The 19,288-nt window shown below is 34.9% G+C and overlaps 1 protein-coding gene across 2 annotated transcripts in view; it reads left to right on the forward strand.

Annotated features, from left to right (window-relative positions):
- Positions 1 to 39: 39 nt before the first annotated feature.
- Positions 40 to 19,288, forward strand: part of HOOK3 (hook microtubule tethering protein 3) — a 66,251-nt gene continuing 47,002 nt past the window's right edge. Inside the window, exons 1-5 of one of the 2 annotated variants that reach the window (XM_087957460.1) lie at positions 65 to 359; positions 10,608 to 10,693; positions 14,980 to 15,052; positions 16,278 to 16,353; positions 18,387 to 18,437. Coding sequence is in view for 1 of the 2 variants with exons in the window: in XM_026673005.2 (XP_026528790.1) it covers positions 303 to 359; positions 10,608 to 10,693; positions 14,980 to 15,052; positions 18,387 to 18,437 (267 nt within the window). In the remaining variant the exon portion in view is untranslated. Of the gene's footprint in view, positions 360 to 10,607; positions 10,694 to 14,979; positions 15,053 to 16,277; positions 16,354 to 18,386; positions 18,438 to 19,288 lie in introns of both variants that reach the window. The other variant, XM_026673005.2, reaches the window with a different exon arrangement.

Raw genomic sequence — 19,288 nt, forward strand, 5'->3', positions numbered from 1 at the left:
CTGAGCCGAGCTAGCGCTTTTTTTTTTTAAGGCGCGCGCATGCGTGGTGAAGGCCGGGGCCGACGGAGCGGGCGGATCCTTACGGGACCCGGTGACGTGTCTTGCGTTCCAGCTGCCCGGCCCGGCGCGGCTCTTTGCCGGCCTGGGTTTGGCGTGTCGGGTGGTGGTGGGGAGGGAGAGAGAGAGAGAGAGAGAGAAGAAAGGGCGACGGCGAGAAAGGCGGAGTGTCACCGGAAGGCGCCTGTTCAACAACCTCGGCTGCCCGCCGCTTTGGAAGGGGAAAAGCCCGCCCGCCTTGAGCCATGTTCAACGTCGAGAGCCTGGAGCGGGCCGAGCTCGGGGAGAGCTTGCTCACTTGGGTGAGTGACGGAAGGCCCCGGGCTGAGCAACGTCGACGCTGTCACCCCGGCTTGGCCTTGCCTGTCTTTCCCTGTCACCGCCGGTCTCCGAAGTAGCGAGGCGTAGTTAGTCTTCTGAAGTTGAGCTTTTTAATTCTGGCCTGAGATACAGGGGTGGGGGTTCAGATGAACGTGAGAAGCGGGAGGGTTAGGTTGGCCGGAGAATCGGGGTGGATGGGCTTGCAGATGGCTCTGAGTGAGGGTCTGCAATCGCGGGCGAAAGGCTGCTTCTTTTTGTTCTTGGCGGAGGAGGCAGGGGTGCTGCTCTTTACCGGGGCTGAGTTAAAATAGCTGTCCTTTCATCCCTTCAAAAGCAGCCCACCCCCCCATGCATTTCGCATCTTTCAGATGCCGTAGGGACTTTCTTCCTGATCCGTGGCTGGTAAAAAGTTGACTGTTTGGGCTGCTTCATTGCTGTACAATCCTGGAAAAGAAAGGGCGGAGATAGCAGTAGCGCTTAGACTTATATTCCGCTTCACAGTGCTTTACAGCCCCGCTCTAAGCCAGAGTCAGCCTATTGCCACCCGCTCATTTTATTTTATAAATAGTGTTGATACCTTATGATTTATTATGAATGTATTTTATGATGACTGCGATCATGATTTATCACTTATTGCTTGTATGTACACTGAGAGCTTTTTATGCACCGGAGACAAATTCCTTGTGTGTCCAATCACACATGGCCAATAAATAATTCTATTATATTATGTTCTATTCTATTTGCCGATGTTGGAAGAATGGAAGGCTGAGTTAACCTTGAGATACTTATTATTTAAGATGTGTTGCTCTTTGGGTACAAGGTGGTTAATATTTTTGTGCCTCTGGAGATTATTTAGAATCTTTGCAATTGTGGTGAATGTCTGTATTCGGAATATAATTTAGAATCTGTCTAGTCAAGAATATTAAAATGTTATCTAGTTTGGTATATCCATATTAGTTTGCTGTCTCTGTACTCTGTTACCACATCCTGTTGTGATCGCATTATGAATTGGTCTCCTGCATTCCTTTCATGTAGGGCATGCATAAGTATTTCTAGTGGGAGAGAGGAATTATTTCTATAGGAGTGCTTGTTTGTTGGTGTACAAAGATGCAGTTTTATATTGAAGATGTATTGGGTGTTTTTCTCTATGCGTAAGGTACCATGGAGAGAGAAGATGAGTCCCAACATGCATAGTATTTCAGGGTTGCATCCAAACCAGTCTGTGCGCATTCAACTAGATAGGTGTGTGGGCATTTAAAATGTTTACATTCTTGCCACACATAAATCCATATTAAAAACACGGTTATTCATGATTGTCCTAATCCTCCCAAAAGAAGTGTTATGGCTTTTTCATAAAGAAAACATTCTATCACTTCAGTCTAGCATACTGGAGAATAAATTGATAGAGCAAGTGAGATTGCATAAGTTACTGCCATTTGCAAATCTATCTTAAAAGATTAAATCATGACAACTGGACAAAAGTTTATTAAAAACTGAGATGTTTCATTGCTCATGCAAGTAGCTTCTTTAATCAAAATGAAAATTTGGGTAGGCAGAGAGTCAGTCATTGGAAAGAACCAATTCTTGCCATACAGACTGCAAGGAATTTCTCCCCCAAATGGAAAATTTTAATAAACTTTGGTCCAGTTGTCATGATTTAACCTTTTAAGATACTTTTGGCCTCGATAATGGAATCTTCATTTACAAGCCATTTGCAGACTTAAGCACAATCTGCTTTTGATTAAATTCATGAAGAAAATATATTTGAGAAATAGACTATCTTCAGATTACATCTAGACTTTAAATAAAAATTTACACACGAACGACAGAGAGGGAAGGTGAGGAGGAATGAAAGTAATATACTGTGATGGTGCAAGCCCCATTTCTTTTGTACATGTACATATATGAAAGAGGAGAGCTTGCATTCCAATCACATGATGCTGCATTCATTATGTTGACAAAAGCATCAAATGCTTCTGGAAGTGGACAATTCCGTATCAAAGTATCATTGATTTAAAATATTCCTAGAAATATCTTTTCATGGATTCTATCATTAATTACTCCATAGTACTCTATTTCATGTTGCATGAAACTTTACTAATTATTTTATAATTATATGAAATTATAGAGATTGGGGGCGGCATTTCTCAAAGTGCAGTCTGACAACCCCTCGGATCCTCAAGACCACCTTAAGGGTCTGTAAGATCAACAACTACGTTGAAAAATGATGTAGTAAAAATCCCATCAAACAATTGTGGAAAGCGGTAGTAGCAGCAAATGTATCAGTGTTCATTTTTAATACAGTAAATATAGATAAATATAACCCATATAAACAAAGTTTTTTTAGAACCCACCACAATTCTTAAAAGTGGGGAGAAAAAATGTTTATAAAACATTGATTTAGGCAGGGTATAGTTTAGAGCAGGGGTCTCCAACCTTGACAACTTTAAACCTGGCGGACTTCAACTCCCAGAATTCCCCAGCCAGCTTTGAAGTCCGCTAGGCTTAGCTTTGCTGGCTGGGGAATTCTGGGAGTTGAAGTCCACCAGGTTTAAAGTTGCCACGGTTGGAGACCCCTGGTTTAGAGTATAATTCACTAAATTATTTTAGAATTCCTGCAATGATTTTGTTAGATTTTATTGGAAAATAAATTAGTAATAATTTTATTGGTAACTAAAGGAGACAGAAAACTGCTTTCTTATGTGCTTACTTATGCTGCTTGTGCTGCTGCGTGGTGTAGTCTCTAGGATTAATCTTCAAGGGCAGCCCCTTGTAGAGACCATTGTAATCCAATTAAGAGATGATCAAGGCATGAGTCACTGTCGGAAAGGCCTCATGATTGAGGCAAGGATGCAACTGGTGCACAAAATGAACCAATGCCTCCTGATCACTGCTGCCCCAACTATATGCCATAGCTGCGATGTCAGAAGGACCCCCAAGTTGCACACCAGTCTTAACCTCCACAACCTAGAGGATCCAAACAGTTTTGTAGGATTGAGCCAAAGTCTGTCCTGCCCAGACCTGAACAGCGTCCAAGCTCTAGGTCAATATACTGACAGCTTCAACTGTGCTGCTCAGGATAAAGATGTAATGTTGGGTTTCATCAGCATAGGAATGATCAGCTTGAACTAGCAGATGAACCCACCCAATGGTTTCATGCAGATGTTGAACAGGAGAGAGTAGAGAATCAAGTCTTGACATACCCTACACCAAGGGCGCCATGAACATGATCTCTCCCCCCCCTCCCCACAAACACCAGCTAGAAATGACTGCTAAGGAAGGAGGTAAATCAGTGGAGCATTGTGCCTCCCATTGCTAACTCCTGCAGCTGGACTAGAACAAGTCAACAATATTCAGTACAGAAAACTGCTGAGAGATCCAGGAACACTGAGTAGATGAAAGCTGCATCCACACCCCAGTATTTTGAGGCCTACTCTGAAAGTCAACCTTTGTAGGAAAAATATCAGCTTATGGGCCACTATTTTTTTTCCTCTTTCTTAAAACCAAAAGCAGCATAATTTTTGAAAAGAAAAAGTAAAGCTAGTAATCATTAATTAAACCTGCTTATAACTTAATTAAAATAAAATGTTACTATTTTGTAGATATGGTGAAAATAGTACTAAACTTTTTTATACTACTTTATATAGCGAGAGCCAACTGTTATCAATTTCCTTATGATTCCACTGAAGAGTTTAATTCAGACACAAAAACACTAGCCTTAAATATATTCCTCAGGCTCCACAACAGCTTTAACCATTATTATGAATGGACTCTTTGGTTATCCAGCTTTGGAAAAAAGTATGTAATGTAAATTCTGCATTGAAGCCAAGCCCTCAAATAAATCAGATTTTCAAGTACTTCCATATAATAGCCTAGAAATTTCATGAAGTTGTCATATGTAGAGCCAATCAATTACTTTGGCTGGTTTTGTCATAGGATTGCTAATTTGAAATAATGTATAATAAGGAATTATCACAAATTCTCAGGCAATATTGTTAAAATGTATCATTATTTGACCCAGAATTAAAGTCTTACATGTTTGAGCATTGTAATAAACTGTAACAAAATGTTTGAAAAATATTTTCAGTTTTCTCTTGTTATGTGTATTAATTTTAACTGCAGAAATTGTATTGTGTTTAAAAACATATCCAAGATAGGATAGAAATTAAAATATTGAGAAAATTCATACTGATTTCTAAACAGTTTAGTTAATATAAAAATAATTTATAATCGCATATAGTACATAATATAGAAAATAACATAGTGCAAAAATAATTTTCTGGTAGCAATTAAAATTCATCGTCATAGTCTAATTCTCAAATACTATTCAGGACTCAGTGGTTCAAAATATTTTTTATTATTTTACTGTTATACTTGTGTTTGGCATTATGGCCTGGTATCCAAAGAAGCAGATACACAGAGTTAATATTATCTGCAACTTTTTGTGCATTCTTTTTCATACAGTAATACTTTGGCAGTGAAACAGTAGGTTTTGAAAATTGACTTTTAGCATAGTAACAGCCTAAAAGAGCCATTTGTGTGTCACAGTAACAAGAAACAGAAGCTGAATTCAGATGTAAAAAAAAATCTAGTACATCATGGTTTATTGCAGGGGTTTTCAAACTTTTCTGTGGAGCTCTAGTAACTTGGATTCTGTAGAATCCTAGGGAACATGTCAGAGTTCTGGGAAAGACTAAAGGAAAACAAATACTCCATTTACTGGTATAGATCCAGTTTTCTATCTCTTAGAGTTTTGCCTTTTCATCAAGTGTTCTGAGAAATTTTTTAAAGGAACAAATTCCATAGTCTGAAAAAGCTTGAAAACTCCCCACTTATTGGATTGAGAATGGATCCTGTACATTCTTTTATCTGCTTTAATTTGGGAATTCTGTATGTCATTGACCAACTAGGAAATGCACTAAGTAAGTTTTGAACTTTTGAGTTTTTTAATTCAGATTCCACAAGAAATTTAGATTTATTGTGCTGAGGAAGTAGAGAGACTACACAAGAGGTGATTTGAGGAGGAAAGAAGTATAAACCATTCAAGTCATTTCTGATCAGATAAATCATGTCTTACTGCACTATAAATATGATGTCTGAAATACTTTGCTGTCCCTGTTCTTATTGGCACTATTGCTTTTGTGGAAAATGTTAATATATAAATAATGAACGATATTACTTCCTTTGATTTTTAAGGCAGCTAATAGCAATGAAATTAATAAATAAAATATTGCTAAATAAAAATAGTTTGCAGCAGCAAAGAAACCCTTATCGTGTTTTGTAATAGTTTTGCTCAGTTTTGATAGTTACAATAAAAAATAACTTCAGCATTTTTAATCAAAAGGATTATAATTAATTACAGGAGATTACCAAAAGCTTATTTAGAGTAAAAGACCCCTAAGCTAAGTTTGACTCATGGAACAGTAATTACAGGTTGCAGTTTTTCTAGCAATGTTACAGGAGTGCTTTGTCATTTACTTTTTCTAAGAGTTTTTTTTTTTTTTAGTTTGACTTACCAGTCTAACTTACAACCATGGGGTTCAGAAGTAATTCTGCCATCCATTAATAAGCAGGGCTGATGTTTACAATTTGACATGTACCAAAGTCAGCTACATACCACAAAATATATTAAACCTGTAGTTGAGATGTTTAGAAAACTTCTTTTTTTAAAATAAAGTTTTATTGAGTTTTAACAAAACAAATAAAACATCTTATTTGAGTACAGCATCGTTCCGGGTTATCACATTTCCATACAGACACAATTTCCTATTCCTATTCCTATTCATCTTATGTATTCAACTTCATATCTTATTACTCTTTTTCCAACTTCTCACTATTTCTCCCTTTACTTCTCTTAATTTTCTTTTATGGTTATCTCATTTTCTTTTTATTCAATTGTATTTCTTTTACCTAAATTTCTACATCTTTTTATTCACTGTACTTATACTTTCGTCTGTCTTGTTTACAATTCCATATGTTCTCTTCCAACATTCTTAAGAAGCAAAATTCCCTCTATGATTGCCAATCGAAGTGCAACACCTTTAAATCTTATTGTTATTATCATATGAAATCTCATTAAACATTGAATTTGTGCATTCTAAAATTATAACATTCAAATTTCTAATATCTATTTTATATCATGTAGATATCATCATTCAGACTCTCCTTGGTACTTCCCCTTGAAAATGTAAAAAGAAAAATTCTAAAAACATAGCAAAAACTATATATATATACACACACACACACACGTAAACAAAATAGTTATTCAAAATCATTCTAGTACTGGTATGAACCTTGTAAATCTTTCACGTTTCTTTTCAATATCTATCAATCTTTGAGAACAATTGAAATGTTTCCCTCCCTCCTTCATTATTACTTAACTGTGAATAAGCATACCATTGGATAGTCATACAGTTTTATCTTATAAATTTCAGTTACAATGTATCCTCGGGAGTCTTTTCAAAGTTTCACTGTTAATACTGTTTATTTTTTCAGGTGGCACTCCATTTTTCCATTTTTCCGAGTCCCACCCTTTTGGCTCCACTCTTCTCCTTTTTAGGGCTTTAAAATGACCAAGAAAAAAATATTTATTCTCCTTTTGACACTTAGATTTCAGCTTAAGGTTGCCTATTAGTGTCAAAATAGATTAATATAAATTTCTTTCCATACCATTTGTAATTGTCAATATAAAGGTAAAAAAAGGGTTTTTAACCTCCTTTTCTCTCTCCTTCGCCTCTTAAAGATCTTCTTTCAGAAGTATCCCTCTAAGTACTTTTAGATTCAGGGTACCTTGCTTAGATGTTCTTTGTTGCTTAGCCCGGTCTGTCCTGCTTTCCTCTTTGTCTTCCTCCTGCACAATCTTATCCAGTTGGGTTCTTCTTTGAGGTGGCCATTTCTGACCACCACTGCAACCGCCTTCAGGGAAGGGAGTTTACACCAGCCAAGGAGGAGAGATGCGGCTCCCCTCCACTCGGCTAGCAATCTCCCCCCTCTTCACCACCTCTACGGGGTGGCTTCAGCCCCAAATCGAAAGGATCAGGGCGCTCCAGTGGCTAGTACAGATCGAAACCGCGCACGATTGTGGATTTCGGTCTGTCGCTGAAGAGACCCAAACCGGAAGAAATATATTAAACCTGTAGTTGAGATGTTTAGAAAACTTCTCATGTCCATCCAAATGTCCTAACCTGTTTGTGAACATTGCAAAAACTGGTTAGAGTGGCTTAAGTGGGGAGTAGGACAACGGGCTTGTTCAGTTAAAATGTTTCCAAATAAAACCATTTAGTATTTTAAGTGAACATAAGCAAGCTAAAAATGTTTCTCCTTTTTTTTCAGGGTGTTAACTTCCTGTTTTTTGTTTTTTTTAAAGGATTTTGATTGAATATTTTTGGTCTCCGGGGGTGGGAAATTTCAATGTGGAAACATTGCCTTTTAAGTAAATTTGCTAGCATATCACTGTTTATACTTTAATGTGCCATTATACAAAGATATTCCTGTTTCTATTAAAAGAAGTTATTTTTAGTGGTATGTGCTGAGAACAATTGTGTATGTCAAGTATATTCACATTTTCAGAAAGATCTGTTTAATTAAGTACCACATGCAGGTTGTGTCAGCGTTTCTTCACTTAAGAATTCCTTGAAACATACAATTAGACTAGGGCTGTCTAAATGTTTTCATGCGATTGTATATAGTATTAGCAATTCAGAATTGTTAGAGGTATGGTTACTGTATTTTGATCCAAAGATATTTAAATTTCATAGTTAAACAAAAAATAATTGCAGGTAGACCTCAACTTACAGCCGTGCATTTAGCGACCATTTGAAGTTACAACGGCACTGAAAAAAGTGTCAGTTTTTCACACTTACCACTTGCATCATCACGTGGTCACATGATCAAACTTTGGATGCTTGACAACTGGTTCATATTTATGATGGTTGCAGTGTCTCCATTAGATGTAATCACTTTTGTCACTTTCTGACAAGCAAAGTCAGTGGGGAAGCCAGGTTAACTTAACAACTGTATTAGTAACTTAATGACTGCAGTGATTCACTTAACGGTGGCATGAAAGGTTGTACAGTGGGGCAAAACTCACTTAACAAATGTCTCGTTTAGAAACAAAAATTTTAGGGTCAAGTGTGGTTGTAGGTTGAGGATTTATAATCCAAAAGGATATGTTTTAATATTGGTATTTAATTCTTCTGGGGATTATATTGAATCATTTATTTTCTTAGGCCCATGAAGATGCTCTATATAGATATTTTGAATATTTTTTTAAAATATATGGAAGTCAATCAAATGGCTGAGGGTTGTAATCAAGTTTAATTCTTGTGTTGGTTTGCGACATATATACACCTGCGCACATAAAAAGGTTCTTAAACATTTATGAACTTTGGAATTTTCAATATTTTTGCATGAATGTAATCTAACATCTGTTTTCTATACAAGGAAGCCTGCCAACATCCCCGAGTTGAAATTTTCTCTAAAGAAGAATGGGCTAAAATTTCTCAAAGATAACGTGAAGAGCTGATCAAAGTTATCAGAAACATAGCTGATATTGCTGCCCAAGAGGGATATATATCAGTTACTTGAAAGCAAAGGTTTATATACATTTGCTGGACATAACTTTGGATAATTTTCCTCAATGAATAAATGAACAAGTATAATATTGTTGACATTGTGTTCCCTTTATCTACTTTTAGGATTTGTGTGGAGAACAGATAGTGTTCTACGTCATATTTATGTAGAAATATTGAACATTCAGAATGTTAACTTTTAAACACCACTGTACACCTTACCAAGTTTATACCCCCTATAGCTTATGTATTGGAATTCCACTTAATGGATGTATGTTGATTTCATCATAACACAAGTTCATTATTTTTCCCAATTCTGCATCAGACTTCTTCTCAACTTATTTCTCTAGTCTCTTGAACTTTAGTCAACTGGATAGATACCATAGTTCTAAGATAAGCCTAGCTGCAATATCTGACCATTTATTTGCTTGTTTATTAACTTTATCCCATCTTAATTTTTTACAACTCAAGTCTACATACATACATAATATTTGGTCTTTCTATTTCCTCATAACAGCAACCTTGTGAAATAGGTTGAGCTGAGAGAGAGTGACTGGCTTAAAATTATTAATAACACTGTCAATTATTATTAACTTTTTTTCTGTTTTATACTCAGCTTTATAAGTCAGAAGTTATTGAAGAACAAATCAGAGGTGCTGCAGTGCCTCCATTTTTATGAGTTACTAGACAAATTTCTTAACATCTGCTTAATAAAAGGAAGCAGACCTTTTTAAAATATTCTAGTTGTTTCTTCATTTGCAATTCAGGATCAAGAATAGAACTAGAAGTACATTGAATGGCAAAAAAAATCTATTAAAATCTAGTAAAATGGAGAGCTGGTTCATTAGAGGGTGGGACTTTCATTTTTGGAGGGGAAGCTAAGTATGCTGCCATTGGTTTTTAGCTTCTTTCATCCTCTTCCAGACTATTTTGTAGAATGTGTTTTCTCTTTTTGGCATAGAATATAGGAAGAAGAGAATAGCCTGTCCTCTCTTGTTCCCTTCCCCCTATCTTTTTTTTAAGATAGGAGAGGCCAAACTCCATGTTGCTTCTGAAAAAACATTGAATTGCTACACACAGCTACTGCTTTATTATTATGCAGATATTTTTATGCATATTATTATGCAGATTTTCTTTCTTTGGGGAAGAATCAATTAACACTTCAGTAATTTCAAAGCAGATACTACCCTGGTGGAATCCTTATAGCAAAAAATTGGCAAAAGTCTCCTTTGAATTGAGCTTCATTTCTTAGAGAAGATTTATAACTAATCATCATGTTTATATACCCTTTTCAGGTATTAGTGGGTTTTGAAGGTAGTATATGAATAAATATTTTCAAATGTTGCTTTTACACACATTACTGTATTTAATCCATTGAAGCTAATTAAAGGGCAAAGAAAGAATTGCTTTCTTACAGATGTGATGGTAAAATAGAGTCTTTCAAGTTTACAAAAATAAATTCACCCATTCATTATTTATAATACCAATAATAATCAAGATCTTGTATTTATTTCTTTGGTTTAACCCGTTTATTTTTGTCACTTCTTCCAGCAGCTCTTTGTACAACTTTGTAGCTTTGTACAACTTCTGAAATCTCATGATGTGCTGGTGTAATACATTTGAGTTAGCCTGACTAAATATGACCTTCTTTCTCTTCAGATCCAGACATTTAATATTGAAGCACCATGCCAGACTGTAGAAGATTTAACGAATGGAGTTGTGATGGCTCAAGTACTTCAAAAGATGTAAGATTATTTTTTTTATAAATAAATGGTTTATTCATATTCAGTTTTCTGCATCAGAAAAATAGTGTCAGTTTTCTATTTCATATTATTACCTCTAGTTTTCTTACAATTGAGCAATGATTTTTTAAGAGAGTAAGAATTGAATTCATTGAATTAACAAACAAGCTAGTTAAGATCTCAAACTTTTGTTAACTATAGAAAATACAAATATGCAGATAAGAGAAATATAATTTAGGAAGAAATTTAATGAGACTGTTGTAAAAAGATTAATATTTGCTGAATTATCATATTAATATGAAAGAAGGCTAGTCATTTCTACAAAATGACAGGTTTTTTTTTTATCCCCTGAGAATGTAATATTGAAGGTAAACATGTTCCATCAAAGTTTCCTTTATGGGGTATGCGTGTTACATTTGGTTATCCAATACAACATTTTCAGTTAATTCAGTGTTAAATAAATTATTTTAAATACTAACAGACTTATATCCAATGGAATAAATATGTATCTTGTATAGTAGCTTCCATAGTAAAAAAGAGGAACCCCAAACCCATATTCTAAGATGGGAAATGCAAGAGGCAGAAAAATATGTATTAAACAATAAAAATAGATCTGCATGTTCACTAAATTATGCTGTAATTAGAAAATGGCAAAACATTGGCAATGAATGTTTGTTTAATAAAATATCTACACTGCTATTTTTCCAGAGTAGTATTTATTATGACTTAGTATGTTGGAGACAGTGTAAAATATACTTTTGTCTCTATTGCTGAAATAGACAGACAGACAGACAGATTCCACATATAAATTGAATAAATAAGAGGAGTGCAAGCAGCCTTGTCTCTTTGTCCTTTTCACCGTGTTCTGTCTGAACTGTGGCTTTCTGCCTGTCTATAGGCTTCATGTGAGAATGGCAAGATGTCCCGAGATTTCTATTTTTCCAAGCACATTCTACAGCTAGACATAAATGATACAATTGAAAGCTTTCAACAAACAATGAATACATACTGACATCTTGTTGGTATTATTTGGCTTTCTCATTTACCCAGCATGCATCAGCACTAATGTCTCATGTTCCTTGGCCTTTTCTGAAGCCATCCTTGAACATCTGGCATCTTTTCATGTAAGGCTCTAATCTGTGTCAGATGATCCTAATATGTAAAACTTTTACTTAACTTAAAATTTTACTTAACAGAAGATAAAAAGAGAGTAGCAAGGAAAATAATGGGCCTCACAGGTATACATAACGTTGAAGAAAGTCAAGTTACATACTGAGAGAAAGGACGCTATCACACATATGTAACAGCATCACCTGGTGTTAGCTGCTCCCAGAGAGAGATAGGAACTGCAGGAACAGTAAGAATAAAGGATATATTATTAGATTTTATGTTCCTAAAATTGGATTATTTTGACTGACGGTTGTCTTTCTTCTGACCAGCAAACAGCAATACACTGGGAATTAGAGGTAAAACCACTAATTTAGCAATTATTATCAAAGTTTGCTTAAGTAAATGAGATGAACAAGGAACTGGCAGATTATATATTTGAAAAGGGTTGTTTCCCAGGGCCCTGAGTTAAGGAAGGTAGGGTATAGAGTTTTCTTAGCAATTCATAAGAGATTTTTAAGTATGGCAAGTCAGACAGAGCAGAGATTGTCATACATTGTTTATTATGTAGTATAATAAATTAGCTCACTCATTGGTGTTATTCCAACAACCATGATTGAAATAAATCATTGTTTAGCATATGTGAACCTAGCCATTCCAATAGATATAACCTCAATAATCTTTGTTATATCAAATTCTACCGTGTTTCTCCAACAATACGGCCTCCACCAATAGGAAGCCCCAGCATGATTTATTGGCATAAAATCAAATTAAGCCCCTCCCCCCAAATTAAGGCCCATATTAAACATGCGAAATGGGGGGGAATGGCGGGGGGGCTTGCCGTTAGGAAGTACTTTGTTGCATGCCCGGATATGGTGCTGCCTGCGTTGGTGGAGCACTTCATATCGGGAGACCTTCTGCCACCGTTAATTTCCCTTCTCCCTTGCTGCCGTGGCGTTACAGCAACGCCGCGGCGTTTGGCGCAGCCACGTGCAGCCAGTCAGGGCTCCTCCCTGCAACCGGAGCCCTGAGGAGACACTTGGCTTCAGGCGCTCCTGTGGCCGCCTTCCCTTTGCCTTCGATGGTAAAGTGAATTATTTTAAAAACCTCCGCTCATCCTATCAGGGCCGTGCGAGCTGAGCAGAGCCGGGAAAGCAAACCGCGGGTGTTTCCTGGTTCTGCCCAGCCCGTACGGCTCTGCCGCGGCCCTGGCGGGATGAGCGGAGGTTTTTAAAATAATTCACTTTACCTTCGAAGGCAAAGGGAAGGCGGCCACAGGAGCGCCTGAAGCCAAGTATACCAACAACAAAAGGCAAATCCTCAAGGTTGGCTGGAGGGAGGTGGCTACGTGCCCCCCGGGCTGCTTCAATGCAAGGTCCTGACTTGTAATGCTACGGTAGCAAGGGAGAAGGGAAATTAACGGTGGCGGAAGGTCTCCCCAACATCCAAGCTGTCGCCGCCCGCCCACCCGAGGATGCAAGGGGGGGGGGAAATTAAGTCACCCCCGAAAAGACGGCCTAGCCGGTTTTTCGGGGGTCAAAAAAAAATAAGGCCCGGCCTTATTATGTGAGAAACACGGTATGAGCGCACGATTATATTTCTTAATGGAATATAATCATGTTCTACCTCTGCTAGTAATATTGATGAAAGGATCACGTGTTATTGGGGAAATGTGAGTGCAGTGAAATGTGTTTTTACAAATATGCATTTAAATACATGTGTTTGTATGGAAACTGTGAATGTAATAACTTAAAAAAATGTCTAGGGCAGGGCTGTCAAATTCCCGGCCCATGGGCCGGTTGTGTCATATGCTGGCCATGCCCGTGCCCAGTTTAGCAAAGGGGGAAAAATCCCGATACATCACGTTGCCGTAACAACGTGAGTTTGACACCCCTGGTCTAGGGGAATGACAGTTCGACCCATGCTTCTAAAACTAACGTTTCAACTTGTTAATTAAATAGCAGGATGAAATAGCTTTTTCAGGTATAGAAAGGCATACTGAAAAAATGTGCTATATCAGCAATTCTTAAATTGTGTGCCAAGGCATAATGGTATAAATAGAATCCTTTGACCTATAAGAACCTATGTACAGAAAAGATAGCTTGGGACACTTCTATATGAAGAGTTAAACCGGTTTTTCCACTTTTCAGTCAGAGAAGTGACTTGTTCAAAAGCAAGCTCTTAAAGTAGGGTGCATGAGTTTTTCTATATGCTAAAAGTAGACCTCAAGTGTGAGTAAAGAATGTTATTTTGTAAAAAGATGTGTCATGTTAAGATAAATTATATAACAAGGAAATGAAATATACTATTAAATTATATAATAAGGAACTTGTTATATTTTAGTTTCATCCAATAATAACTCAGCAGTGGAATTTTATTGATAACAATTCAAAAATAGTTTGCTAAAGTATGGTCAATTACTCTTCTTGAATGAATTACTGAAAAATTCAAATACTAAATTAACAGGGATGTATCATATTTTCTCATATCTGGAATTGTTATTTTTTGTTTGTGTATAAAATGTCAAAAGTAATAGGTCTGGTTTTGGTGAACCATGATTTATGGGAAATTGTGAATTCTGGTTGATGCTTTTGTTAAATATAAACTTTTGTAAATAAATAATTTTCAAAGAGAATTACAGACTGCTTCTGGTGATTTATTATTTGAATTCTACAAGTGTATAATAAATAGATTTTGATTAGAAATTTAAACTCTGATATTATCAATTAAATGTTGAAGATAACTTGAATAGCTAGCTGGATAGGAATAGGATTATAGGTAGGACTTAAATAACTATAAATCTGTGAATGATTTATATAATTTGGTATAGAAAATAAAAATATTCTTAATTTATCAAATGTTTTGGAATATAAAAAGGTGGGATAATAAAATGTACACATTTATATTTAATGTGAATATTTTGTGCTTCATATTGTATGAAAATATTTTTAAGTCATTGCTATTCAAATTTCTGGAAACCGTTTCCAAATAATCTTAATTGCCATGAAATATAGTGTAAAAGCCATTTTTTAAATATCATAATTATAGGATTTTTAGTTGATAAACTTGTAATTTTGTATAAGCAGACATGGTATTATATGCATGCGTGTGTGTGTGTTTGTAAGAGAGAGAGTTTGAAAGAAAATACTTTTAACAGAATATTCTGCTTTTGTTTTTTTTAGAGATCCAACATATTTTGATGAAAATTGGCTAAATAGAATAAAAAGAGAAGTAGGAGACAATTGGAGATTGAAGGTATTTTTATTGCTTAACTATTGCATTGTTTTTTTGGTCAACTTACTACAACTGTTTTGTTTTGCATACAATTCTGCAAGATTCAAGTTAGGATTCTATTTAAAAACAGTAAAATGTCGATTCAATTCTAAGCTTTATTAAATATTTAATAACTCTTATTAAGTCAATTATTTGAAGCTTCTAGTTTAAACCCATACTACTTCATGCCATGTATATAGCATTTTCTTATAAAAATATTTTTTTTCTTGTGGGATTTTAACCCAGCTCATTTTGCTTTATCTAGTCTGGGTTGGAGGGACTATGGTATACTGGTATCCAATGAAAATGAATAGGAAAAATGACATATAAGACATCAATTGTACTGAAACAATTATCTAAATGACTTCACATTGTCAAAGAGAGACTGTCCCAATCAAGAGGTGGGGTCAAGCAGGGGAGCAGTCTGAAATTATTAAGTAGATGAAAGAGGCAAGGTCCAACCCCACCCCACCCCTTGATTGCCATTGAACCTTCTCTAGTCTTTCCCAGGGACAAACTGCCTGTCTGAGAAAATTGCTGTGAAATAGACTTCAGCATTAAAGTAGCTGGTTTATAGTCTACACATATGAGTCTGGTTGTTCACGTCTGACAACACTGATAAACTCTCGTTTAATTGTGAAAAATCTGCATTTGCATACATAAGGTATAAGTAGTTTTATTTATTAATCTCTCCCAGGGCTTTTGTATGGAGAAGAAAACTGCATAAAAGAAGGGAGATAACCGATACGACAACCCCCCCCCAACCAATAGTACTTATTGAGCCTCCTGATAACATTGTTGCGCCCATGTAGTACCATTATTTGAAAATTTCAAATGGAGCATATTTTAATATATTCTATTTATTTATATAATTAATATCCTGCCCTATTCTACAAACTTATGGAATTGATTTTCAGAGACATTTTGTTTCTTAAATAAATTTATTCTATATCAACTGGCTTTTTAAAGCCTGGTGTCTCATGATAAAAAACAAATATTTACTTAGTTGGTTAACCATATTTGTCCATGAGAAGGTAGATAGGGATGTGTTATCAAATAGGGCTTGTTTTATTCTGTCCGAAAACTCAATCTGAATTTGAAATAAACTGCCTTAAGTACGGAAAAACATTAATGACAGGATATTTGTTGTTGACCAAGGTCTCTAGTATAGGTTGAAATGTTAAATTATTCCTTTTTATGTTTGCAGTACAGTTTTGCAGAAGGCAAAAGCCAAAAATTGCTTCCCACTGAAGTCTTTTTCAGTCTTACCTGCAGATGTGGAGGTAAAATGGGAGCTTTTGTCAAGTCCCAGACTCCTCTTGACTAGTGGAAATCATGCAAAGGGAAGGGAGTGCTGCACATTTGCATTCAGTACTCTGTCTTTATTGATTTTAAAGTCTGAAAAGCTTTTGCTGAATCTTTGCTTAATTGCTTCTTGGCAGATCCTTAGCCATAGCAGATCATCATACACATAAATTACTTTTTTTTGTTTAATCTGGTTTTGTGATGATTCATGATTGATTTAAAGTTCTTGATGGTTCTTGTTTCCATGTAATAACATTTAAGTCCTTCTGAGATACAGCATCATATTATTGGGAAAGTTAAAGTTCTCTTGTTATCAGTAGGAAATGCTGAAATATTCGCTACCACGTTTGACAATAAAAATGGGGAAAAAACTATCAGAAAGATTAAAACCCATACTCTTTCCATCAAATTAGGACATGTAAAATTATTAGTACTGCTAATGCATTTAAGTCTTCAGAAACTATATTTAATTAAGAGTCATTGTGAAACATGGCCCAAACATCAATAATTATATGGTTGAGACAAGCTGACACATTTTTCTTCAGCTGTACTTCACTGTTCTGCAAGTTATGAAACCAAATAGTGATCTTCATGTGGCATTTTCTTATTAGATAGACACAGAATTTTTGCAACAAATATTGCTGCTGGGTGACCAAAAGACATCTGAATTTAATTGAAGGCTACCTGAGAAGTGTTTATCTTTAGACTGTGTGTTATTTTACTTCTTATTTATGCATTTGTCTGTTTATTTTCTACAAGAAAGAATTTGCTGATTTTTTTTCCAGGGACGTCCCATAGTAGAAGAGCAAAACATAATTATTTCATTACAAAGTTTGCTTGTTTGCTTACTTATTTATGGGATTTGCCTGTCACTTGAAACCAGGATTCTAGGTGGTTTGTAGAACTTACATATAAAACACGAAATGTCAATCTAAAAGCTAACTAAATAGTAATGGAATGAAGTTTTGATTTAAAGGATTTTGAAGAATGCAGTATTTGCAAGAATAATTAACATTACAGACCTAAGACATATGGAATTGCAGTGAATCTCATGCCCTCCAGGGAGCAACAGAAATATTATTTAAATTAAATTCTTCATTCATTGTTTTCAATCCAATATCAGGATGGAATTGGACTTCTTTTATTATTATTTGGGACTCAAGACCACATCCTAAGTTGGAGTCATGTTTTTCTTTGGTTTAGGTTAAATACAACTTGCTTGAAATCTCTCATGTTTATGCAGAAAATTTGCTTTCTTCAGTTGCTCGATTGCTGTTACAATACTGAATTCCCTTTCATTGATCTTGACACTTTGCCAAAAATGTCATACTTGCAATTACTTTTTAGAAAAAAAAAATTAGAAATTCACATGTAGGTTCTAGTTTATAATGAGAAATGTTTAAAAATTGGAAGCAAAGGGAACTAATATGTTGTTTTCAAATTATAAAAATCATACACTTTCATGGATTTGTTCAGGATGGTCTGAAACATTTTAAAAAATGGAACAAAGAAACCCTAAATGAAATAATCTTTTCAGGCACATCTAATAGCTTTCATGTGCCTAAAAATATGATGCTCCCCCACCATCAGAAACAGTTACTAATGTTGTAATTGAGGGTATTTTGAAAAGTTATGCTAATCCCAATAAATATATGATTTTGAATCTTTGCCTTATATATTTTGTATTTATAGGGATATTCAAATATTTTTTATTTGAATAATTAGTATATAAAACAATTGGGAATACTAATCCAAATTCAGAGATATAAACTATCACTATTATGTGTGATGATTTTTTTTTTGTATCCCTGTGACCAAACAGTATCTAGAAATCAGAAAAGCATAGAATCACAATTTTGAGATTTTTGTTATTGGCTTTTTTGGCAAACACCGCCACAAAACACAAAAAAATCTTCTTCTGCTTTATATTATAATGAATTCTTATAAACTTCAGTTTTAATTGTAATTTAGGGTATTCTTTTTTAAATAATTGTTTTTCTTTCACTCTAAGGTGAGCAATCTGAAGAAAATTTTAAAAGGAATTTTGGACTACAACCATGAAGTAAGAACTTATATATATAATATATCCCTTTCTTTAAGTATAATATGTAGATTAGTTTACTATAATTGTTTCAAATATTTTACATCTCTTTTTAAAAATATCTTGCCTACATTTAAAATATATAAAAAGAGTAATTCTTCCTCTGTGGGCATTTGCCATTTTTTAAATAAATGTGCAACATGATTTTATTGCAGGCTTGCATGTTTTGAAAGCTAATAAATTCCTTGATATATACTTTATCAGTCTTATGAAGATGATCTTGAACACATTTAATAGAATTATTGATCTAAAGTAGTTAGTTTGACAAATATGGTAAATATATAAAATGACAGTTTTATTCTGTTCTGTGATCTGTCCTTAATTTTAATTGGCTAGAATGGTGATATTTTTGTTGGTGAAATAAAATGTCCTGTCTTCTAAAAGAAATGTGAAATAAGTTTGATGCATCAAAAATTGTTTTTGTTGATCATTTTGGGTCATGGGTAAAACCCCAGTGGAATTCTGAATGTTTCCATTGTGAAGCTTTTCACTTTAAATACTTATATACTCCATTCTGATTTCATAAAAAGAATGACAGAATAAATGTATTTTTACATTCTCTGGTAAAGTGTTGTAATAAATCATTGATGTTTATATATTATATATTAATTGTTCTAAATCCAAATGTCCCGTGTTTACTACTTTCAATGGGTGTTGGATCTATTATCAATTTTTAGAGAGATGATTCTAGAAAATCTTTATCTTGATTGTATTTGTTTGAAAAATATTTTAGTATTTATGTTAAAAGAGATTATTTGAATCAGGTTTACACCTAAAGAATGTTGCTTGTTTGAATTACAAGCAAAAGGATT

This window comes from Notechis scutatus, chromosome 2, assembly GCF_049901735.1.
Source record: "Notechis scutatus isolate UNSWTSFEM ecotype Mainland chromosome 2, rNotScu1.2, whole genome shotgun sequence".
NCBI lineage: Eukaryota > Metazoa > Chordata > Lepidosauria > Squamata > Elapidae > Notechis > Notechis scutatus.